Raw genomic sequence first — 26,482 nt, 5'->3', positions numbered from 1 at the left:
CACTCAGCCAGCTCTATCTTTCTAAAGGTTGATCCCATGTCATAATGACATTCTGGCTACCTGATTTCATATTTACTGTGAAATAGATTAATTCTACAAATTGATGCGAATGTTGAATGTGTTATCCAAAGCCTTATGCAAGACGTGATCATGTCACAACATGTGGACATGCATAATGAACAAAGTTATAGATTAATCAACTAGATACCAAGAAAGTAATTATAGCATCTTTCAAGAAAATTTTTTTATTGAATTCTTCTAAATCTGAAGACTCTTGGACTTTGTGAATCACTAATTGACACTTTTCTAGATTATACAACTAATTTATCATGCAAAAAAAAAAAATCAACGGTATAACCATTGACAAAAATAGCCTTTAGTTGCACCCCTAAAAATAACCAATACCATTGCTTTCTGCTTTCATGTCATATGGGAATGGAGCACATTAGAGGACTGAGTCACGGCTCAGTGACTCACAGTCTGGAGGACTGAGCCTTCTGAGTAAACAGGGTCTGAAGCGCAGGGAGGCTTTCAGCGCAGCTTTGTGTCTATTATGTTAATATAAAGTTCATGAATTTCCCCCATTTCCCTATTTAGAAAAGGCAGACATAGCCACTGTCAATTTCAGAAACTAGTTTCTTGAAAGAACAGCTCAAATGTTAATGAGGAGAAACTAAAAGATGTATTTGTTTGATGGAGCTTTTCAACCTAATTCGGTGCAATGCATGGTGACACTGATTATCTTCAACCACAGAGAAAAGTGGTTTGGTATTTACTTTTCCTGAATGTCACGCTGTCTAAATAAAAAGATTTCTACGAATAAACTGGAACTAACTGACACTGAAGTAGTTAGTCACACACTCAAACTTCCATTGGAAATAATAATTTGCAGGAAACCTTCCACAATGATTGGTTCTAATTTTCTAGAAAATTATGAACAACTTTTGACAAATGCACCAACAAAATGTCTAACAATGTGTAAGACCATAATGTATAACTGGTATTATTGCATCTGCTCTTTACTGTCTGCCTTTGAATTTGTGTTAATTCAGCGCTATTATGTTTAGATGTACCTTTGTTTCCTTACTACATAAATGCCTAAACAGGAGGACCTTTAATGCTAATTTGGCATTAACTCCCCAAGATAAATAAGGGTGCAGAAGCCCCCCGGCAGGGAGAGACTGCCTGCATGCAGATGAGTGATTCACCACAACCCAAGGACAGATCTTTGAGTCTGACCTTCTGTTTTTTGAAGGTATTTCTGCATACTGGCACTTTATCATTACTAGCTATAACACAAGTATCCTTAGTAATTCTTCAATCTTTCATGCACTATTAGATACAGTTATGATTTTACAGGTGTCATAAAAAACAGTTGCTCAAAAACACCATCCCTCTGATTTACAAAAGATTCAGGTTGCTATAATAATAATAATAATAATAATAATAATGATAATAATAAATTTCAATAATATAGCACACTTTAAAAACAACGTCATCTCAAGTTGCTTCATAATGCTATGAGGAGAACATAATAAAAAAAAAGTGATTCTAAGGAGCACATTGAATAAAATATGGTAATATAAAAAAGGTGAAGAGCATAAAAGGTTAGAATAAAGAGCTATCTATTTGCATTGCATGGCAGCTTTATTCTTGCAACAACATACAAAATATGAAGAAATATATTGGCTTCAAGTGATGCAGCCTGATGAACCAAACTAATTGTGTTTCACATCCCGCCTCAGACATCACATTAACACTCAGCGTGTGACTATTGTTTCTGTATAATTGCACATGTCCTCTAAACTAAATACTGTTTTACAGCACCACTCTTCATTGTTAAAACAGATATTCAGTATGTATTTCATATTTGTATTCTGAATTGTCCCATTGTATTTATGTTACATCACTGGTGCAGTTGTTTTGTGATTAGTTTAGAACCAAACATGTAAAAAAAAACACCTTGGCATCAAACCTGATTCTGATTAAATGCAAATGTAACCCTGACAAATATTCTGCATATGGGTTGAGTTATGAAGATCAGTTTCAAGCCAAGAAGTTTACAGACACTTTGCATGTTTTCTTGTAGGTAAAATTAGATGAACGAACGGCATGTGTCTTACTCTTGCTAAACAGAACACTTTAGGCACTCTCTAATTGCAATAAAACACTGATTATTACCATAATTCGTTTGACATCAATATTTTTCTTATAAGGACAAGAGTCAGTGTTAATGCTATAATAATGCGTTCACCATGAGTCCAAATAAATTATATATTAAAATAGAAAACATTTCAAGCAGTTTTTCTCAGGCCATTAAAGATCTGTGATGGAAGGACAAAGTCCTGTGATAATAAACACATTTGAGCTACTCGACTTTTCCTTTCATGTAGTGGCCTTGGAGGTGAACTGGCACCTCTCCAGCTACCAGCTCACTCCATATTATGTTTTTCGGTCCAATCGGGACGTGAACCAGCGACCCTTTGCTTCCAAGACCAAGTCCCTACAGACTGAGCCACTCAATATATTGTTTCTATAAGATTGTTTTATTTTTTTATAGTTTTTGTAAATGTGTCACTTAAGACACCTAGGAATGCTGGGATTGGCGTTCATCACCATTTTCAATGTTCCTTCAAACCAAACAATTGAATTGATTAAAGGAGGATATTCAGATTATTCTACAAGTGGGGTTGTATGAATGTATCCATAGTCTGTGTGTCACCTCCAGCTCAGTTACCAACACAGGAGCAAACAATGTGATGCTGTTGACGGGGACAACAGCAGCACATTTACCTCAACACTTCTGAACTATTCCTTTAACATTTCAAGCAGCTTGTTTCTTAGTAACCTCAGTTCAGGTAAGGATTTGTGCAGGAAAAACATGATTTTCCTCTGAAAACTTTTATTTGAATTAAATCCCTTAATTAAGTGTAATTCCAACAATGTGAGCATTCATTGACACAAATAATATAACCTTCATTATTATATGTGAAAGCCTAAGTGCTTTTGAGGTCAAGTGTACATAGACAGTATTACAACATTACAAAGACACATTCATTTATTACGATGCTTCACCAAAAACATGAATGAACATGGGAAAGCATGTTTACATCAATATATACTCATAATATGACACCTTTCATGTATCAAAAACATCAAGTAATGTGGGTACAACTGTGAAAACTCATGAATCTTGTGTACATTTAGCTAACAATGTGAGGGTTTAAATATCTGCCCCCGTGTTTTATTTCATTCATGAGAGTGGTGCCACATTGACGCAGTCTTCTACCATCTCAAACAGGACGTGGTGTGGGCTGGTACGTTGGGATATCTCCCTGGCCGTCTCCCCGCTGCCGCTGCGGAGCTCCGGCCTCAGGTGTAGCTGAGATAGCAGGAGCTCCAACGTGTTGGGGGAGTCTGTCATGAGGGGGGTGGTGTCGGAGGCGGCCAGGTGGAGCGCGGTGAGCCCCCCGTTGGTCTGGGCGTTCAGTTCGGCTCCATGTTTCAGGAGAAAACTTGCCACTTTGACGCGGCTCCAGCGGCAGGCACTATGGAGGGGCGTCCAGCCGTCGTGGGTGCGAGGGTTCACCTTTGACCCCGCGGCGATTAAAGCAGAGACAGCGTCAACATGGCCGCTGTACGCTGCTCGGTGCAGGGGAGTGTATCCATCCTCATCACAGCTGTGCACCACCAACGGATCAGCAGTTACCACCCTTCGGATTGTGGAAACCTGTGAGAAAATGCAGAAACAGAGGTTTTTAGGAAACTAGAAATTGCTTTGAATAGTCTCATGAAAGATGTATTCTCTTAAAGTTCACCTATTATGCAAAATCCACGTTTTCACGTCTTTTATACATAAACATGTGTCCCCTCTGTGTAAAGAGATACTGAAAGTTTCAGGAAAAAAGATTTGCTCACTTTTTGTCATGATCCATTTATATAAAAACCTGTCTGAAAATGAGCTGATCAGATTTTGGCCACTTTAGGTTCAAGGTTCTTTATTGTCAAACTAACATAGCTACAGAGTAATTATGTCTTGGAACAATCTTCAGCAATCTCATTCCTCTGCATGTTTTTAAAGCTAGGGTAAATGAAATGCTTGCTGATACAATGGGCACTTGTAAATGTCTATAACTATGTATCCTGTAAATATAATGTATAATGTCTTTTATTGTTTTATGTTTCATGTGGAACCTATATGCTGCAGGTCTCCCTTGAAAAAGAGATCTATGATCTCAATGGGACCAATCTGGATACATAAAGGTTTGAAATGAAATGAAATGAAATGTTGTTGAAAATCTTAGGTCACAGGCTTCTCCAACAATGCAACACAATAATACAGATACGCAGACAATATTAAAGCAATATTAAAGTATATTATATTAAAAGTAATACAAAAGAAAAATAGTTGCAATACGAGTCTATATACAAGTTATTGGAATGATATACAGTATTAGATAATAGATAAATAATTACTAAGTAGCAGATGAATGTTGTGATATTTGTTCAGCAGTTCAGGTGTTTAACAGTTGTATTGCCTGTGAGATGAAACTGTCTCTGTGTCTGGTGGTATTAGTCCGGATGCTGCGGTAACGCCTGCCAGACGGCAGCAGACTGAACAGTTTATGGCTGGGGTGATGGGGGTCTTTTATAATCCTGAGGGATTTCTTCCTGAGCCGCTGGGAGTAAAGGTCCTCCATGGATGGCAGCTCCGTCCTGGTGATGTTCTGTGCAGTTTTCACCACCCTCTGTAAAGCCTTACGATTGAGGGCGGTGCAGCTGCCGTACCAGGCCGTGATGCAGCCAGTCAGGATACTCTCTATGGTGCACCTATAGAAGTTGCAGAGTATCCTGGAGTCCATGTTGAACCTCCTCAGCCTGCGGAGGAAGTCCGCTGTCGAGCTTTCTAGGTGATGGTGGTGGTGTGAAGAGTCCATGTCAGGTCCTCAGTGATGTGGACCCCAAGGAACCTGAAGCTGCTGACTCTCTCCACCGCAGTCCCATTGATGGCGACGGGGGCGTGTCCCTCTCCCTGCTGCTTCCTGTAATCCACAATCAGCTCCTTTGTTTTGCTGACGTTAAGATGGAGGTTGTTATCCTGGCACCAAGATGTCAGTTTTCCGACCTCCTCTCTGTACGCCGTCTGTGATCTGGCCGATGATGGTCGTATCGTCAGCAAACTTCACGATGGTGTTCGAGCTGTGTATGGCCACGCAGTCGTGAGTGAACAGGGAGTACGATGAGGTCATAACGATTTGTTGGCATGTGTAACGATTAGCTTAGCCAATAACCAACCAAGGTAACCCCCCCCCCCACCTTATCACCTGAATCTCCTCCTAGAGCACCATTGTGTGTTTTTAAAAAAACAAACAAATATCTCTCAGAGGGGCTTGGGGAGTGGCTCCTTATTTTCATCTAAAGTAACGGAGAGAGAATCAGCACTTTTTTCTTCAGACTTTTTTTATTGAGTTTTCAGACAAAGGTGCTAGTGGAGCACGCTCACTCGCTCAGGTACTGCGGAGCGCATAAAGCTTAGCAGACTCTTCACGCTAACGAAGGATCACTTCTTCTTCAGGGCAGGGAAGGCTACGCAGTAAGCAGTCTACTGTCCCTTAGCTGCTGCCTCTCTGTTGGTCTCCGGTACTGCACATTACTCACGACACGGTGTAAAAAAAAAAATGAGTGGGGGAAGAACGCACTAACCACTCCGCCAACGCCACAGTCACCCCCGTCGTGCGGGCCGGATGAGAATGTCTGGCGGGCCGGATGTGGCCCGCAGGTCGCGAGTTGATGGTCACTGTCCAGTGTCAAACCCTACCGGGCACGTTTCAGAAGCGGAGCGTCTTGCGTGCCGGCTCGCAGTTTTTGTTGATTTGGGCATATTTCTACTACTACTACTTTGTACAGACAAAGTTAATAATAATTGTAATATTCCAGTTATAAACAACATGCATCAAAGATGTGTTGCTGTATTTTAGTGGTAAAAACATGCATTCATCATCATAATTATTCTATATATATATAATTTACACAGTGCCTGTAAACTTGAAAGACTACGGAGAGATAGGGTCTGCAAAATTAGTTTATTTTGGGGATTGACTGGATTTGCAGACCCTACACACGGCATCTATTGCACGTCTGTCCGTCCTGGGAGAGGGATCCCTCCTCTGTTGCTCTCCCTGAGGTTTCTCCCATTTTTCCCTTTAAACTGGGTTTTCTCCGGAAGTTTTTCCTTGTACGATGTGAGGGTCTAAGAACAGAGGGTGTCGTATTGTCATACTGATATTCTGTACACACTGTGAAGACCACTGAGACAAATGTAACATTTGTGATATATGGCTATATAAATAAACATTGATTGATTGATTGATTGATTGATTGATTGATTGATGCTCTGACCGGTCCACTTCCTGCCCGGCGCTATGCAACTCCTCGCGTGGCGCCGAAAATAGACCAGCCGCCTATTTTTAGCGGAGCTCAGTGCCGAGACACTTCCAGTCGTAACGCAGTGCGTCTGGTGGAATAGCACCCATTGACTAGAGTGGCCGCGATTTTGCTGTGAATGCCGCGGCGCAGTCGAAACGTGGCCGTAACAAGTTTGTCAGTCCGGGATAGTATCAACGGTCATTTTATCAGTATATGCAAAAAAATGTCCCCATGTCTTCTTAAAACTAGCAGACGACCCTATCAGCGTACATCACATTTTTTACATATTAACAAAGACAAATATATCTCTAATCCAGTCCTGATGGGCAGGTGAAGCTGGGGATTTCCACTTGAGTAGAATCAAGCGTCTAGCTAAGAAGGTAACAAAAGCTACAAAGTTCTTCTTATAATTTGGCATTGCAGGCCTAATGATGACTCCGAATAGGGCAATGATTGCAGAAGGCTTGACAGAGACAGAGATAACCAGTGATATTGTATTGAATATTTCAGACCAAAAGTTATGCAGAGAGGGGCAAGTCCAAAACATATGGATGTAGGTAGCTGGGATTGACGGCATCTATCGCAGACAGGATCAACACAGTCATATTTTGGATAACCTCACCTTAGTTAAGTGATAGCGGTGAAGAACCTTACACTGAAGCGATCCATGCCTAGCAGAGATGGAGGAGGAGTGAACTCAGACACTCATTCCAAACATCTTCTTCAATTTCAAATTGTATCACCCTCCCATTGTGTTTTAATAGTGTGCAGTGAGACAGGGTTTAGAGAGTGGATGACACCTCCGAACGACATTTCTTTTCTTTTTTATCCTAATACAGTCCATTTTGAACATAATGAATTTTGAGTAAACAAGGTTAGGGCAGATTTGGTCCCCCCCAAAGTGAAGCTTTCTTAAAATATCCACAGGGACCTTGAGAGGTTTCAGGGTTCATTAAATGTGTTCGCTCTACGTTAACCACTCTCGCCGCGCCATGTATTTCCTTTGCAAAGGACAGTACACTCTGTATACAAATATGTTCTATTTCTGGCTTTAACAAAAAGGTTTTAAAAAAGTTCTTATTTTTTCCTTAGATGTTTTCAAAATGTGCACACTCTTGTGCAGATGTACAGAATGTATCATCAACAGATGTAAATACATGCTTTTGTTAGAAACCAATAATAAAATATATTATACTTTAAGATAAAAAAACAACAACAAACAAACTGCTAACAGAGCACTTATTTACTAATAAAGGACTGGCTTATCTAAAGCCAGTTGAGTAGCACTTGAAATGTTTTTGCTCTATGAAACCTGATGTACTTATATGATTCTGTTTTCTTCAAGGTTGCATCTTCCTGGTCGAATGCACTTATTGTAAGTCGCTTTGGATAAAAGCATCAGCTAAATGCAATGTAATGTAACATTGTAGGTGTTGCAATTTTGTCATTAGAGTGCAAGAATTATTAACAGCAAATTATTTTTTGAAGGTCTGGGGGAGCGAAATTAAAAGAAAATATCTTAAAAAACAGGCATCTAAACCTCAGCTGAGAGAGTGTGCAAAAGGATGTTTAAAGTGAAATCAACCACTTTAATGTGTTCATAACTTTCACAAATTCTCTTACAAGATACAAATGGAAAGGTGAACCAGGAAAATCTAAACCCAGCTCACAGCTGCAGTCAGGACCACTTATTTTAATTACTTTTTACCACCTGGATCTTTCTACAACAATCATTTTTCTATCAAAGCCGTTATCCACTCTCTGCTTCCAGCTGATTTATATGATCATATCCAACTAGGGTTTGGACAATTGTTCCGACAAAAAAACATTGCAAAGTGCCTCTGACTGGTTTTAAAGGCTGATTACCCCAAATAAATGTCCTTCTCAAACCTCCAGACTCTTCTAGCTGATCTATTATATACCATAACCCACTCAGTCATTACATCCACATAACGCCTGCCCTACAGATGATTATTAATCAAATATCTCATTGTGTAAATATGAAGTAAAATCCCCAGTGGTCAATCCTACAGTATCTAAGCAATATTGATAGAGGTTTTGATCAAAAATATCTTCATACGAGTTTCTTTTCATATTGCTCCACCCATTTTGAAAGTGTCACATTGGGCTTTGAGAATTTGAGAGGTTTATCATCCAGCACTACATGGACTACTTTTTTCAATTTTTTTTATCTAATAAGCACAACATAAGACACAAGAAAGTGTTTGCTTTTGAATTCTGTGAAAACACTAATAAATGTTATCTTTTGGCAGAAATCTGTCTCTTTAGTAACATTATTTAAATAATCAGCTAACAAGAAATACTTGACTGTGAAAGGCCTACTTAGAAAACTGCCCTTCTCACACAAATACATGTATTAGACTCCAATTGCTTTTCATTAACATAATAAAGGGAAGCAGGCACACAAACAACAACATACTCAGTGTATTAAATAATGACATGTGGCGTACACACTGTGTCTTTGCTCAGAACAGTTTAGAGAAAGCTAGTTAGGCTGAGTGAGGGAGGTGTGAGGATACAGACTGCATTTTCACACAAAATGCTGACAAGATACAAATCTGTCAAGGCTTTAATGTTTATATTGTATAAACTTTGAGACAATATCCGAGCTTTCGACACTTTTTACGTTAGTTTTCATTTTGAATCTCTTAAATTACTTTATCAATGTGATTTCTCAGATATTTTATTCACTGGATGAGATTAAAACGGATGTCCCGGTTATTTATCACAAATTTCCAATGTACATCAATAACGATATATTTATTGATATTGCGACATAGATATTTCAGTGAAAATATCACTGAAATATTTTTAAAATATCAGGGCTTTTTAAATAATGTAAAAAGCCCTGAGCGGGAGGCTGAACAAATGTATCCATTATCTTTCACATCATAATTTTAACTGTAATTTCTCTGAGACCTTTTGAGTTCCCTTTGCACTTGCTGACAGTGAAAACTGCTATGGTACTAACAGGTGAGGGGCCTAATTGCTATAATTACTTACTCTTTTTAAGTGATCACTTACTGCATTCCTGTGAGATTGACCACCCTGACTCCCGAATAAATATTCTCTCAATTAAATTCAACTCCAGTCACTTATTTCCTGACACAGCAGCTCAGTGTTTCGCACAGTCAGAAGTTATTGAGTTTAAACAGCATCAGTCGTGACTCAGACCTCTCTGTGTTTTCATGTGTTCGAAAGTTTCCTTCCCCTTCAAAAGGAATATTTTTTGGGTGAATGCTTCCAAAAGAAAGACACGCACATTTAACTTTCACAAAAGAACAGTCATTAAGAGATGTCACATCTATGGGTGAATGTTTTTTTTAAATAATTAGCATTACCACCAGGCAATTGTTTGCCTCTGCTAAAGACTCAAGTTCCAGTTTATATCTGTCAAAAATGACATCGCTTCATCATTTTTTCTACTTGTAGTTTGTCTAAAATTGTCATATTTAGCATATCAATACTTATGGCCAAAAATGTGTTTTGTAAGGTCACAGTCACCTTTAAATCCAATTTACATAAATAAACAAACTAGAAGTCTAAAGACCTTAGGCTTCTTATTGGGCTTAAACTATGATTTTTGAGGATGGTGAGCCTTCCAAAATGTCTTTGTATAAGTCACGAAGAAGTAATATTAAAGCAAGTGAATCTGAACTATTAGGAAATGAAATACTAAATGTTTTAGACAGGCACGCACGCGAATGAGAACCAAGGGTTGATCCTGTCCTGTCACATTTATCTTATGCCCAGTTTAACCCATGTTTACCACTAGAGAGAGTCACAACGGGGTGAAGTCTAAGTTCTTAGAGTCAAGCCAGGACAAAACATGACTTACGCGATTGTTTTCTGCAGCCCACAGAATGAGCACCTTTGGTAGGTGTTTGAGACTTTCTTCTTTTTCTAGATACCACTCCTCACTGTTGTACCTCTCCTCTTCATCCACCTCGTCCTCCTCGTCCTTGCTTTCGGTCCACAGGCTGCTGGCTCCTCGGGGGATCAGATGTCCATGTGTGTTCAGAAGCTCAAGCTGGTTGAAATCTTCAGGAAACTCCATCACTTGTTGATTTTTCAGAGAAACCAAGACATTAGAAATCAGGCAGATATACTGAGTGAACAACTAACTAAGAAGAAATTAAATGAATTGCAGAATGAAAAAGTGAACAATTTAGAGTAATATTGTGTCCTAGCCAGTGGTGTGGTCGTTGGACACGGGGGATTGCCGTCCCCCCACTTTTTTGAATCATGATTTATTTTTTGAATAGTCTAATAAATATAAAATCATTGCCAGTGTTATCAGTTGCAAGTGTGTATTTGTAGTAATAAATACGAAAACATAATACATATCACAGTAATTACAATAAAAACGTAGCTCAAGTATTTATGCAACTTGATTTGAAGCGTGTGTGTGTGAGGGGCAACACCGTGTGTGTGTGTGTGTGTGTGTGTGTGTGTGTGTGTGTGTAGGGTGACCAGGTGTCCCGCTTTGTGCGGGACTGCACACACAGCGTTTTTATAATTTGTCCCGCGTCCCACAAATTGAGACTATGTCCCGCATTTGAGTGACAGTCGTGCAGAAAGGCTGACTCGGTTCACTGACATGGATAGACATCGTGGCCACTTTTTTAAATGTTTATTTTTTCAGGCATCTTTTGTAAACAGTATAGGCCTATAGGTCAGTAGGAACTTTCTGTATAATATACATCTGATTTAAACAGTAAGGTCAGTAGGAACTGTATAATAATATACATCTGATTTAAACATCATTGACAAATACAAACAAGTGGCTGTGTATTTTTTGTAACATGAAGGTATATTGTAGAATGTTATAGCCTATCATCATTGGAGTTCACACAACGGAACGGTTCACATATATATAACATTCTGTATAAAAGAAAAGTAGCCTACAAACAAATAAAACACATCCTATAGGCTACATAGAGGATGCAATCAGGAGCTGCTTTGTAGGCCTATTATTTTATACGAGCGCGTCTCCTGGCATTCTTCTGCACAAAGTCCTGTATAACAGTCTTTAAATCTAGACTGCGCGCGCGTCGGCTCTCAATACTAAGGACTGCTAACCCAGACAGTCTCTCTTGCGACATTGTGCTCCTCAAATATGTCTTTATTAATTTAAGTTTTGAGAAAGATCTCTCAGCACTGGCAACAGTCACGGGTATAGTTAAAAACAATTTCAGTGCTGTGGCAACATCGGGGATACTTGGCAAAATGGACTGATTTTCAATGAGCAGGGTTTGTGCAAGGTCTTTGATTGTTCCACGCTCAATTTTCTTTATAGTAGGCCTAAGAGCATTAGGGAGGGACAGGATCTGGAAAGGAAACTCGGCTGACAGGTCGTCTTTATACTGGCCTGATAAAGCACTTGCAGACTCAGACAGATCCTTGTCTGTTGCGCGCAAAAGTTCGCGGGGAAGCAGAAAAGAAAATCGCTGTGCAACTTCGCTCATTCCAACAAATCGACTTGGCACTTCCCAAGTAGTATCCCCTTTCTCTCCATCGATTCGAGAATTTCTCTCTCTAGACCTGCAGCAGTTTGGTTTGTGACTGCATGGAAGCCCAAAAAACTTTCGTTTATTTTCACCTCCGTAGGGTTTCCATTTTCATCATTTGCTATAGTAACATATCTGAACACTTGACTCAGTTGGTCTACTTTTGAAATGTCCTGGGTAGTATCCATTATAATCGAATAGAATTCTGCATTCTGTATGTCTGTAATGATTGTGTCCTGCACTTTTTTCGATAGCAATGAAATTATTTCGTTTTGAGTTTGAGGACTTAGGTAGTGCACCTTCTTTTTGCTTTCAATAAGCCTTTGCAGAACTGGATCATAACGCGCCATAAGTTCTATGGTAGATAAGAAATTACCATTATCTATATCACCTATTTTCTCTCTGTGACCCCGGAAAGCAGAGTTGCGAGAGGCCAGTGTTAGTGTAACATCAGTTATTCTGGTTAGGACCTCGGTCCAAAACCCCACCTCTCTCTTAAACTCAGATGATATTTGCGCGTCAATGGTCAGATTATTTTTCCACGTATCATACATGACACATGCTGCCAAATGAGAGCGAGAGAATTCGTGTTCCTTAATCTTTTTAGAGAGACCCTGCCAATCATTTATTCCTATTCTCCACGCATGGTGGAGGTGATGGGCAGACGGTCTGTCACCGAACAGCCAGCACTGCTCACAGTACTCCCGGTCCATAGATGGCGAGTAACATAGCCACTTGCGCGGAATTCTACATCCAATTTTGGATGTTTTGTTATAGAACTCTTTTGAAAAGCACCTTCCCTTCCCATCCCTTTTGAATGGCCCTTCAGGCTTGCATGGCCCGTTATTCAGAATGTACCGTTTAACATCATCATCTTCTAAATCTACAGGGAATTTCCCCCTATCAGTAGGGTATTCAGTCACAGAGTTGTCACTGGCCAACGTGTCCATGGGGTGGGTGGGAGCTGCTGTCACTGTCGGGGCACGGCTAGCTGGCTGGGCAGCCTTGGCTATGTCTGAACTGGCCTCGGAGGGGGCACAGCTGACTTCTTGCTGACCTGCAAAAAGGAACGGATTAGATTCCAATTCCAATGTAACCTGTAGCATACTCTTACTGGTTATGGCGAATAAAACTTTCTATTATTCTAATGTCTAACCTGTCTCGAAGCGCGAGGCACGACTAGCTGGCTCTGCTGTAACGGGGCTACTGGGCTGTCTGCCTGGACTCGGAGCTGACGGCCGGGGGCCGGTGGGGTTTGCTAGCGGTCTATCTGCAGTAACGTTGGAGTCTACGTCTACCTTTGATGCCTGCCGGAACAATGACGTTATTTTAGGTAGTTTTGCCCTCTCCTGTTCGGCTTTCGCTCTCATTTTGCTTTTCTGAGCACCGCTTGGGTAGTGGCGCTTCATTTTTCATGTTTACCGGCAACGCAACTAATGAACGTTATTTATATGAGCAATACTTCCCGCTTTGTTTTGAACGCTGCCCAGCCTGCCAATGAACATTAGTTATCAGCCGGCTAGCCCTATCGCAGGTGAGCAAATAATTATAATGATACACTGTTGTACTACTACAGGCAGCGTACACATGACGTAGCAACATAGCAGGGAGGGGGGGCCCCGCCCTCTGCGCCCTGTTCCCGCGTTACGAAATCTAAGAGGATAGCCTACAGTGGGGGGCGGGGCCCCCTAAGCTCCGGGGGCCTCCGCTACGCCACTGCCTCTATCCTGAGCACGCAATGAAACATGCACATGTTGAGCATAGAAAATGCGATTGAGCGCGCACTTGAACATTTTTGAGCACAGAGAAATATATTTTCTCTCATAAAACTCCTGCTCCGTGCGCAAGCAGACCACTGCACGCGCTCTCTCTCTCCCTCGCTCGCTCAACCTCTCCACCCTGTGCGCGCTCAGCTTTGCCTGCGCTCGCTCAAGTTGTCACAGTGTTACAAATGTGCCACAAAACAAACCAATCGGAGAACTCGAGAAGGTCAATTCTGATTGGCTGGTCGTCTCCAATCATATCTTCTATCTGAGATGAGAGAGGGATTTTCGGTTGCGATCAGGCTGTTGACGTTCTTATTACACATCCATCATTGACATTTACACATGCATTTACAGGACATGACAGACTACAGTTGCAAGAAAAAGTATGTGAACCCTTTGGAATTACCTGGATTTCTGCATAAGTTGGTCATAAAATGTGTTCTGATCTTCATCTAAGTCACAACAATATACAAACACAGTCTGCTTAAACTAATACCACACAAACAATTATATGTTTTCATGTTTTTATTGAACACACCATGTAAACATTCACAGTGCAGGGTGGAAAAAGGCCAAAGACTTCTTCAAGAGCTAATTGGAGTCAGGAGTCAGCCAACCTGGAGTCCAATCAATGAGACGAGATTGGAGGTGTTGGTTAAAGCTGCCATGCCCTATAAAAAATACACACCAGTTTTGAATTTGCTATTCTTAAGAAGCATTGCCAGATGTGAACCATGCCTCGCACAAAAGAGCTCTCAGAAGACCTACCATTAAGAATTGTTGACTTGCATAAAGCTGGAAAGGGTTCCAGAAGTATCTCTGAAAGCCTTGATGTTCATCAGTCCACGGTAAGACAAATTGTCTATAAATGGAGAAAGTTCAGCGCTGTTGCTACACTCGCTAGGAGTGGCCGTCCTGTAAAGATGACTGCAAGAGCACAGTGCAGAATGCTCAATGAGGTGAAGAAGAATCCTAGAGTGTTAGCTAGAGACTTAAGAAATCTCTGGCACATGCTAACATCTCTGTTGACGAATCTACGATACGTAAAACACTGAACAAGAATGGAGTTCATGGGAGGACACCACGGAGGAAGCCACTGCTGTTCAGAACAAACATTGCTGCACGTTTGAAGTTTGCAAAAGAGCACTTGGATGTTCCACAGCACTACTGGCAAAATATTCTGTGGACAGATGAAACCAAAGTTGAGTTGTTTGGAAGGAACACACAACGCTATGTGTGGAGAATCCAAAGGGTTCACATACTTTTTCTTGCAACTGTATAATGAAGAGAATAGTACGCCACAGTGTCACATGAGTTATACATTTCTAGTTTTCTGATATCACGTTATTGTTTGCAATGCCTGAGTTTGCTAGCCGGAAACATAGCCTAGCTATAAGGGTAGTTTAAGCAAACAGCTAACAAACCGTAGCCTACATGTACATGAACACTTCTGAGGTATTGATTACTTGCTGTAAGCATTAGAGGTGGCAGAATGACAAAACATGTTTCTCTCTCTATCACAATTTTGGTTTGATCAGAACCTGGACCAACTTCTGTTTCCTGTTCTACAATGGGCATAGAGCTTGCGTTAATTTTCAACCGGACAACTAAACAGATTAGGCTAGGATACCGGATAAAGTTAGCAACACACGTTAACCATGAACAGCCTATTAATCCGTTCTCTTAATGTTATTTCTTCCAACGTTGTGGAATTAGAGAAAAGGGGCTTCTTAACGTGCTTTTATCCGGGGTGGATGGAGTTACATATTAGTTAAATATAACATTGGGGCGTGTGATTGTAGTGGGTGGAAGTGGTGAAATGAGGATATCCATTTTGGAGTTCAAGCTAGTATAATATAGTTAACGTTACACAATAATAAGGAAGAGAGCTATTTTTGTGATACATCCCTATTGATATGGATTTAGAGTGGATATTTGAGACTTCCAAACAGTAAACAAAAACGTAACTTATGGGTGAGTGTTTTTAGCAGTCATATTATAACACAGAAGGAGTTTAATGTATAAGATCCCTGATGTTGAGGTGACCAGAATGTTTATTTCCACTGTGTACAACATGCAGGCCCGGTTCCAGAACAAAATGACTCAGGGTGCATCCGAGATTAGAGAGGGTGTAGTAGTAAAGTGCTATTTGTATAAGTGGGGAGTGGACCTAACACCCTCTAGGGGGACTTCACCTCCTCTAGGAGGCGCCTCACCTCCTCTAGGGGGATCCGGGGGCATGCTCCCCCGGGAAGATTTTTTTTAAATATTGAAGTTAAAAGCATCAATCTGGTGCACTTTGAGAGCAACATTAAGAGATCTATGGATCTATGTGCTCTTTGCTTGATTCATGCCTTCCCAGTCCCTTATCACGTACAAGAGCATGGCGCCAGTTGTTGTAGCCAGTTGTGGTGAAGGCATCTGACTTACTTGAACCGAAATGTCTACATGCATAGCAGAAGATGGCATCTTTTTACATGAATATTTCAGCCAATCTCTGTTTTGAAACCATGAGCTGCAAAATGAGCGCCTTACCCCACTGTACAGGTGAGTTGGGTACTTTTTAAATATACCTGTACAGGCTCTGTTTTGCCGAGGTCCTCTGGCACTTGCGGGCCGCCGAGGGGTGGCGGTGTTTGGGGTAACGAAGACCGCTGCTCTGCCTCCGTGGGCGAGGCGGGCAAAGCCGGCGAGTCGGGCGTTAGTGTCCACGACAGTGGCCGCGGGTAACGTAATGTCCCCATGATCTGAACTGTTATTACCTGCAGTAGATGCAGTGTTACTGCTGGCGATAAGGGCTGGTTGTTTTAACCATTTTCTGATGTCCATCATTGACTGCTGTGTAAGCACCTTGCAGATGATGAACGCGCAGCGGCACAGGTCACGCGCACCTGACATAATAACGTTACTTACTGTTTAAATTGACCAAATAAATGCAGCAGACAATGTTATTTAACCACAATTACAATTTATTTTATTTCAACTATATTCTTATTATTAGGCTACTATTATTTTTATATATTTAATATTTTTGACTTTTTATTTTTCAAATGAGGGTGCATAACGACTCACCCTTATGCACCCCCGTAGAACCGGGCCTGCATGTTATAAGGGACCCACAATCTATCTTTATGCAAGGGATAATGTGCAGCGAGGCGGTCTCTATGGGAAAAAGAACACCTGCATCTAGGTCCCTCTGCAGGTGGTACTTTAAGTATATTTTGATGCTAATACTTTTGTACTTTTACTTGTAACATTTTGAATGCAGGACTTTTTATTGTAACCGAGTATTCCTACTCTGGTACTTTTACTCAAGTACAAGATCTGAACTTCTCCCACCTCTGACAATAAATCCTGAGTGGTTACCAAAGAGAACCTGCTTTGAAGGTTACTTTCATTTTACAAATCCTGCACTCAGCTTTGCTTTCTCCAATATCATTGAAATGCAGCCAGACATGCTTCTTTTTTCGGTTTTCGCAAATGTCTTGACTTTTTCCGACGTGCTTGCATTTAAATCCGTCTCCCCGTTGCTCTGTGCAGCTGGCCTGTACCACTACACCTGCTGTGCCCCCCACCCTTCTTTCACATAATGGTATGATCCTAGTGTGTCCTAGCATTTGATTGGCTGCATGGTGGCCCAGCTAAATAAAGACCCGCCCCTGCCTGCATGGATTCTCAGCAAGAGTAGGAGCGGCTGAAGAGTCTGCTCTCCCCGACGGGAGTCTGCTCTTCTAGCAGCATCTCGCGATCGGCGTGTTGGAGACCTCTGAATTAAATTATCAAGTCACCTCAAGTCAGAAGGCTCAAGTCCAAGTCAAGTCCCGAGTCATTGGTGTTCAAGTCCAAGTCGAGTCGCATGTGTTTTGTGATTTTGTCAAGTCGAGTCTCAAGTCATCAAATTGGTGACTCGAGTCTGACTCGAGTCCAAGTCATATGACTCGAGTCCACACCTCTGCCTGTCTTTATTATTTTGCAGCTCAGCTGATTTTGGATTGATGGAAAAGGGAGAGGGACTTAAGTGAGAGTGAAAACACAAAGTAAGTTTAAAATAGGCAGCAATTTCCCATCCTATAGGTTGCTATATAGATGTATCTAACCCTTTCTCCTGTCTTTGTCTCTCTCTTTCAGCACAAGAACCCCAGGGGGATTCAATGGAGCCCGAAGACCTGCAATGAGACCCTCACCCTGAGCCTGAGTCTCAACTCCCAGAGTTTTGCAAGCCTCTCCCTGTTCCTTATTTTGATTAAACAGACATTAAGCTTCCCAATGGTGTGGTCTTCGTTTTGTGAAAAATATGATTACCTCATATGTTTTGTTGCTGTTGTTGTCTTTTGTGATAGTTAAATTGCTCCTGCTGACTTGAGCCAGCCATTTTTTCCTCCTCTCTGTGTCAGTGGGGAAGCCGTACATTCATACTCCTTTCTCTGAGCGATTGGAGCATCCCCAGGCAGCACAGCAAACCATGGGGGAGACTATATGCCAGGACAACACGGAGGAAAAGGCACAGACAAACTGCATGACATGCTATTTAATGTTTATTGAATTCCATTTATTTACAATGGATGTTCCTAAAACAACACATTTAACATCATCATGCTGCTGCTGCTAGTCCTTTGACTCATTGTGCTGTCAGTTGACAATCATTGATAGGCACCTGTCGGTCTCCTGTCCTTTCTAGAAGTCATAAAGATTACATTACTCATTTAGATTACGTATGTCCTCAATTACCATGGGATTACTGAACCCACCATGAATTAAAGAAATGGTAGAAATTATTCTAATCTGAATTTTGAAACCTTCCTTCCCTCCCTCTAAATATATCAATACACATTAGGATGTGATGTTATTGACTACCATACAAGTTTAAGAAGATAATATTTGTTTTAAAGAATTCAAAGCAATAAACAACAGCAACAGGCTCTGTAACCAAGGCAACGTTAGCCTAACATGTATATGTTAACAGGTAAGATAGCTGTTCACACTATGTATATGTTCTACTTTTTGTAATGCCATGTTATTTCTATTTAAGATGTTTACATTTTCGATTGTTTAATTCTAGTATTTTAACTGTCTAATGTACAATGCCTTGTTTTTTGCTGCTGCAGCGTAAACATTTCCCCAATTGGTATCAATAAAGTAGGCCAGGGTTTCCGTTAGCCGGTAATTACCGGTTTTTAGCTGGTACAATTTATAAAAAACCGGTAAATTCAAAACCTGACGGTCAAAATGTCTGGTAATAATTAGGGAGGCTCCGATCGATCGGCCGGAGGTCATTATCGGCCGATATTCACTCTTAATAGTTTGATCGGTGCTCTCTATAAAGGCCGATCAGGAGAGCTGGATCTGATCGATATGGACATAAACGCGAGTGAAGTGTAACCGGAGCGAGAGAGAGATCAGATCAGCTGCTGAGTCTGACCGAGACACGCAGCTCTGCAGGATCACCTGAAGCCCCGCCCTCTGTTTAGCGAGCTGCAGGAGCTGCATGAGAAACTGACGTGCTGTCAGGAGAGAGAGGGGAAAAGAGAGGATCCGTTTCTCCCGTGTTATTATTCAAAGTTGATGTAAACTTCTGAATAATGTACGTTATCTACTACAAGTAGTTTGTTTGAATGTAATAATTATGTTGTTTGTTGTTTGTGGAATCATTTATTGAAAAATGAATCTGAATTTTTCGATCTGTTACGATTATAAACTGAAGCAATATAAAAATGAGCCCCGTGAACTGAGTTTTAAACTGAAGCATATCTGCTCATAGTCCGGTAATTACCTGCTAACGGAGACTCTGCTACACAACTCTTATTATTATTGAAATATGACCGGTAAGTTTCAAATTAGTCCGGTAAAATAAATTCTGCCCGGACATTTGACCGGCGAGAAAAAATCCTAGCGGAAACCCTGAAGTAGGCTACTTCTTATTTAACTTAATCCTCAAATATTAGCACATTTTACATTTAAAAAAACACATTGATGTAACTACTAGGGATGTAACGATACCAAAAACTCATGGTACGATAATATCGCGATAACAAGTCCACGGTACGGTATTTATCGCGATATTCAATAAAAAAAAAATTTACTCGGAAAATGTTTCTTTATTACATAATAAATCTGATTTGTACAGCATTTTAGTAGGATAGCAGTATTTTAAAGTGTCAAAAACAAAGTGACAGTAACAGACTGGAACAAAAAAACTGTTTTTTTGTACCTATAGTACTACCAAACAAAGTAGGCATTTTATTTGTGCCACTGCATCTCACAAATAAAGAAGGACATTTAATGATCAGACCCTGCAATAAAATAAATCAAGTTTCACTTTAGTTTTTCAAGTAACTCAACTCAAACTCATTAGTCACTCACTCAGCATCATCAGACAGGTTTTTAGGAATATGAGAATGTCCACATTTCCAGGTATTTATAAGCTGGGATGTTTGGGCATTTACAATATCCCCTGCTCTGGAAAACACTCTCTCGCTTGGTACTGATGTTGCTGGGACAGCAGCGGTCGCGTTAACCGAATATTTTATTTATCAATGACGGAAAAATCGGAAAGCAGTCAACGTTTCCCCGCAGCGAGGCTCTGGTGTTATGCCGTGTTATGCATGCCCTCCAAAAGGAAATGATATAGTTTCCAAATCGTACTTTGCCGTACAGATCAACACATGTCTGGGAGGTTTTGCTTTACGCTGTGTGCGCTCCCGCGAGGTGCATGCACACACGGCATAACACCGCCCCCCCTCGTTGAAAGTTCACGAGCGTGCTCTCTTGTGAACAGTTCAGACCCGACGGGTAATAAGGGATTATATGACGGACATTTTACGATCCTGTCTGTCAAAATGACGGACAGCGAAAAAGTCTAACGCCACCTCAGTGGGATGGAGAGATATGCTTTGGCCATGGGTGACAGCAGTGGGTCAAACTGTGCGTTGTCTCTCCACCACTTCAAAAACAATACAGTTTTTGCCAAGAAGGTGAGGCTTATTGACAGGGCGAGATATACATATACTGTTGGTACTTGTCAATGTCTCTAGGTATGTACATGTAGCCCTGTAAATACGATGTCCTTTTGTGTTCTGTTGTTTTATGTTCATGTTGTAACCTACTTGCTGCCATGTTGGACAGGTCTCATGAAAAAGAGATCGATGATCTCAATGGGATCACCTGATTAAATAAAGGTTTAAAAAAAATAAAAGTGTTTTAAATAAAAAAATAAAATCGCGGTAGATTTTGTCAGTCTCACGACGGTATTGGGACGTTTATTTACCGCGATATTCGGTATATCGTTACATCCCTAGTAACTACATACACATATCGATATGTTGTATACATATTGCAAATCAAAACCTTTATTGACCACTAATTACCAAAAATTGCATTTCTATCCTGTTATTAATGCATTCAAATCGTGATTCAAATGGCCCGCCACGAACTTCCGGGAACTTTCTGAGGGTGTTTCTCGATCGCGAGGATGCTGGCTTGGTAGTTGCGTACTTCCAAGTCACTTCCTTCAGAAACGAAGCAAGTATGGTTCCAAGCCATGGCTTCGGAAAACGAAGAAGAATGGAACAGCCTAACAAGTGTGCCACTCTCTAACGGTTTCAACATAAACCGTACAGAAAATAAATACCTCACGATGTCTATCTAATTATGAACTTGCTTTACTTTCACGGAACACATTTTTGGTGATAACAAACAAATGTAACAAAGTAACATATTTACCAACACATGTTCTACGCCACTAAATACTTACATTTAAATGTGTGCTGCGTCGGTTCAGCCATTCTCCGCAAGGGTTTTTGAAATTGGTCCGTACGCAAAGCATTGTGGGGATTTTAAGGACGCAAAGTCTACCCATGTGCAGCCTCGAAACTTCCCCCAGACCAAAGACGCGGCCTCGGTGGAATTCCAAGCATGCTGGAGATTGGAACAGTCCTTCGGCGGCACTCGATGACGTCGTATCCTTGAAATATTGGCATGGAAGCCAGAATCCTGGAGAGGGGTCTGCCTGCAGACCTCCACTCTCAGGACAGTTCCGGTGCAGACCTCCACTCTCAGGACACCACCTCCACTCTCAGGTCGGGAAGTGCACGCTAAGAATTCCAAAATAAAATCACCACCAGTGCCACTTTCCAAACAGGAAATGCACGCAAATACACAACAAAATCGGATCTTGACCATGATCTTGACACTTATTATATACATATGTATACGATTTTATTTTGTATTTGCGTGCATTTCCTGTTCGGAAAGTGGCGCTGCGGCTGTACTGATAGTGTATATATATATATATATATATATACACACTATCAGTACAGCCGCAGCGCCACTTTACTGACACTTATTATCTATATAGATTAGGGATGCACGATAATTATCGGTCCGATATTAGGAATTATGACGTCATCCCGATAAACCCGATACAAGTATCAATAGCCCCGATAACATACAATATATTTTTTGGGTAAAAAAAAAGAAAAAAATACTGCGGTGTGGGTGGATTGGGATGAGGGGCGCTTGTTTTTCACTCGGCTCCCCCCGTTTTGCCAGTACTGTGGTATTAGTAGTTTAGGAAGAGGGGAGTTCTTCCCAAATCCAGCGCTCCCTAACTCATGCCTGGCTGTGACGTAAATGGTGTGCGGCCGTGAAGTCAGGACAGTAAACAAACATGTCGTCGGTGGTATGGGACTATTTCAAAGTTTCAGAGTTGGAAAGTTCGCTTGCTATTTGTAACAAATGTAATGCAGAAGTTCCACGAGGAGGGAAAAAGGCAACGAGCTACAATACTTCGAACCTGATCAGTCACCTGAAACATCGCCATCGCTACGATGGTGTGTTAAAAGCGTACGAAGACGCCTGCGCTGCTAAACTAGCGGCAAATCCAAAGCCAGCTGCAAAGGCACCGGGGCTTTTACCTATCGACGAGGCTTTTGAAAAAGGCAAGAAGTTTGCCAGTTTTGCAACTCAAGGCATATGCTCGAACCGGAGCTGCCTGGACGCTGCAATCATGTTGCGCACTATCCGTGCCGAGTGTGCTGACTTTACGTACAATGTCCCACTGTCTGGCTTCCTGCATAAAGTCAAGTGCTCGGCGCAGTTGTGGCGAAATGTCGCTCCTCTGTTTTCATTTAAACAGCTCCTTATATCCGTTAGCGCAGCTAGCTAGCACCAGATGCTAACAACAACAATGCACGTAAGGTCTCTCTCTCGCTCGGGCCACACATACACACACCCTCCCGGTCCTCCCGATGGCCAGTTGGTGCCTGCCGGTGAGCGTGGAAGTGTGGTCTGCCACAAGCGGGCGGCAGGAGCGGGGCTGTCAGCATCAGCTTGTAGATGGTATTTTAAACTCGATGCGCTCTGAAACTACGGGGCGGCCAAGGAAAAAAAAAATACACATGCGTTAATCGCGTTAAAATAATTAGTGGCACAGGCCGTGGGGGGACACCCGAGACCGGGCAATGTCCCGGCTAGAAACCGGGTGAAATAGCCAAAAAATAAATAAATAATAAAACCGGGGAAAAGTGAAAAAAAGTGTCCGAAAATAGGCACTCGTGAGGCGGGCAGAGTCCCCTGTCAACTCCCGTTACATTCCTCCATGGTGTCATTTGAGCGAAAAACTTTGACAAGAACCAGGCTGGCAGGGGTCAAAAGGACCCAAAGTGCACGGTGGGCGGACTCATCACCTCCGTGATGACAGTTCAGGAGAGCGTCCATAGTGACTCTCCCCCCCCCTCCACCCAGTAAAAAAATCGCTAGCTGTCACAACAACAAAAACAGCGGACTATTATAACTATCATTATACTATTATGTTAAGAAAGCTTAATTAAATATCTGCCACACCATAAGTAACCAGATCAAAGTAACATTACGTAGCCTACAGTCCGCGGCACTGTGAGTGCAGATGTTGATGTGTCCCATTATCATTCATATCACATGCATCATAATGTATCATATATTTCCTTATCTGAGTCAGCCGAGCCGTATCTGGCTGTGCAACATTCACAGTGTCACATACTGTATGCAGAAGTATTATTTTAAGCAACACATTAAAGGTGGGGTAGGTAAGTTTCAGAAACCGGCTCGAGATACACTTTTTGTTATATTCCATGGAATGCTCTTAACATCCCGATAGCAATGAATATCTTAAGTGCTTTGACAAAAAATCCATAAAAAAACGTCATCTGTAGAAGCCGTAATACTGTAAAAAGTACAACCAATCCGTTTATTCGGGCCGGCTAAACGGATTGGATGGCCTACCTGCCTGTCAGCCTTCCATCGGGGCACAAACTTATCTCGTGCCCTCATTGGTCATGTGCGCGTTCGTGTGTGTTGGAGGAGGGGCTCTATAAGGAAGTGGCAGATTTTCTCCGGTTGTGTATTTTCAAATTCTAGCGATCTCGAGCCGGTTTCTCAAACTTACCTACCCCACCTTTAAGTTGACGAAACACTCAAGTCAAATGTAATTAAAGTCAGATCGTGTCAGGGCAGTGATATCATAAACCTGTTAATGTACGCATTCAAACACTTTTTCTTTTACCAGCTGTATTCACCTTGCAGGTGCAGCTATGTGGCTTTTATCCTGGATAAAGTGTTTATGTCATGGATGTTTAAAGTTTAACTTCTTCATATGTCTAATATTATAGTTGACTTTTCATTCAGGAAGTATGACGCTGCGCTGTCAGTACGCTTCTTCATGTTTGTGATTGGTCGAATGCTCCAGATACCACCCCTTTTATGTGAACGCGCACCTAACTAGATAGGACACGGCTGGCTTGAGCGAACGAGTTGATAGCCAGCGTTGTAGGACAGTTTAGCGAGAGCGGCTTTGTTTTGGATTAAGTCAACCGGATAACTCAAAACATATCCAGGATAGGTTGAACTAGATTCGTAGTATACCCCCCAGGTTAGGTTGCAGGCTAAGAGCTCAACTCAGTGAAAGCACCGCCTGCTAACCAATCAGAGCTCAGTGTTCGGAGTTTAAAGCGATCAAGTCATATTACAGGAGAAAGGAAATACAGAAAAGCTGCCGTCGCAGGAAAGACGGCCGGCAAAAATCACCGACTGTGTGAACGTAAACATTAATAGAATATCACCTCCCATCTTCAGAGCAATGTGACTATTATAACATTAGCGTTAAGAAAGCTTACTTAAATATCGGCCACAACATAAGTAACCGGATCAGAGTACATTAAGTACAGTCCGTGGCATATCACTTCATAATGTATCATATATCTCCTTATCTGAGTCAGCTGAGCCGTATCTGGCCGTGCAACACTCACTGTGTCACATACTGTATGCAGAAGTATTATTTTAAGCAACACATTAAGTTGACGAAACACTCGAGACAAATGTAATTGAAGTCAGATCGTGTTTTAGACGGGGCAGTGATATCATAAACCTGTTAATGTACGCAATTCAAACACTTTTTCTTTTGCCAGCTTTATTCACCTTGCAGGTGCAGCTCTGTGGCTTTTATCCTGGATCAAGTGTTTAAGTCGTGGATGTTTAAAGTTTAACTTCTTCATTTTTGACTAGTATTAAAGTTCACTTTTCATTCAGGAAGTATGACGCTGCGCTGTCAGTACGCTTCTCCATGTTTGTGATTGGTCGAATGCTCCAAATACCACCCCTTTCATGTGAACGCGCACCTAACTAGATAGTACACGGCTGGCTTGAGCGATCGACTTGATAACCCGTGTCGTAGGACCGTTTAGCGAGAGCGCGTATGTTTTGGATTAATCCAACCGGCTAACTCAAACATATCCAGGTTAGGTTGAACCAGTTTCGTAGTACAGGCCCCTGGTCTTTTATTTTGTTTGTTTAGGTTGTGCTTTTCCGCAATTTTTTTTTTTTGCTGTTGAAAATAAAGTTTTGGAGCTTAAAAACAACCGACGAAGCCAATGTTTCGAAGGGACAAATAGAACCCCGTCACAGTACGCATTCAAACACTTTTTCTTTTATCAGCTGTATTCACCTTGCAGGTGCAACTATGTGGCTTTTATCCTGGATAAAGTGTTTAAGTCATGGATGTTTAAAGTGTAACTTCTTCATATGTCTAATATTACCTGGATAAACATATCCAGGTTATGTTGAACCAGCTTCGTAGTACAGGCCTCTGTACAGTTTACGTCTCCTTTTACCTTATCATTATCTTACTGACTACCGTTACACGTAAGGGCTGAAGTAACGTTTCTCTTGTCAAAACAGCAACAGTTCTCACACAGTGGAGAGAAAACAACTATTTAACAAACACAAACTGATTCCGTTTAATTCTCACCTTCTTTTCGGTTCAAAACAAACCTCTTCTTCTTCTTCTTCTTCTTCTTCTGCAATTCCGGCAGACTGGAGGCCTTGTGGACCATTGCTGCCTCTCACAGGTCGGAGTGAATATAGCTCCATTGGTGCAGTCGTTGCAGAGGATTCAAGACTGCTCTCACAGATTTATGTATTCTCGGTTGGATTAGCAGAGATGGAAGAAGTACTCAAATCATGTTGTATTTAAGTAAAAGTAGAAGTACCAGAATGTAGGAATACTCTGTTACAAGTAAAAATTCTTCAGTCAAAATGTTACTTCAGTAAAAGTACAAGTATTGGCATCAACATAGGCTTAAAGGAACACAAGTACAAGTACTCATTATGCAGATTGGCGCATTTCAGAAAAAAAATATGATATGTTTTGATTATAATTGATCAATTTAAGTGTTATTAAAGCTGGTAAAGGTGCAGCTAATTTTAATTACTTTAAGTGCTGCAGGGAAG

At 41.3% G+C, this 26,482-nt stretch overlaps 1 protein-coding gene across 1 annotated transcript; it reads right to left on the bottom strand.

Moving 5' to 3' along the window:
* Positions 1-1,646: 1,646 nt before the first annotated feature.
* On the bottom strand, positions 1,647-26,087 carry ankrd49 (ankyrin repeat domain 49). Its single transcript, XM_034080385.2, has 3 exons — positions 26,001-26,087; positions 10,286-10,506; positions 1,647-3,730 (listed from the first exon to the last, which is right to left on the bottom strand). Exons 1-3 carry the CDS (start codon positions 26,083-26,085, stop codon positions 3,254-3,256), a joined length of 783 nt encoding a protein of 260 aa, XP_033936276.2. The 5' UTR covers positions 26,086-26,087; the 3' UTR covers positions 1,647-3,253.
* Between the last annotated feature and the right edge of the window lie 395 nt (positions 26,088-26,482).

The sequence above is a fragment of the Pseudochaenichthys georgianus genome, chromosome 1 (assembly GCF_902827115.2).
Source record: "Pseudochaenichthys georgianus chromosome 1, fPseGeo1.2, whole genome shotgun sequence".
Lineage (NCBI taxonomy): Eukaryota > Metazoa > Chordata > Actinopteri > Perciformes > Channichthyidae > Pseudochaenichthys > Pseudochaenichthys georgianus.
The sequence above is the reverse complement of the archived record's forward strand: the minus strand, read 5'-3'. Positions and strand labels throughout refer to the sequence as shown.

What these genes read in the sequence shown, in the direction of transcription:
- ankrd49 (XM_034080385.2), bottom strand. Translation starts at nt 26,085, where the DNA reads ATGGTCCACAAGGCCTCCAGTCTGCCGGAATTGCAGAAGAAGAAGAAG. An exon ending in TGTTTTGAACCGAAAAGAAG is followed by an intron (nt 10,507 to 26,000) that starts GTGAGAATTAAA and finishes AAAATCAACAAG; the next exon opens with TGATGGAGTTTCCTGAAGAT. An exon ending in GGGCTGCAGAAAACAATCGC is followed by an intron (nt 3,731 to 10,285) that starts GTAAGTCATGTT and finishes ATTTTCTCACAG; the next exon opens with GTTTCCACAATCCGAAGGGT.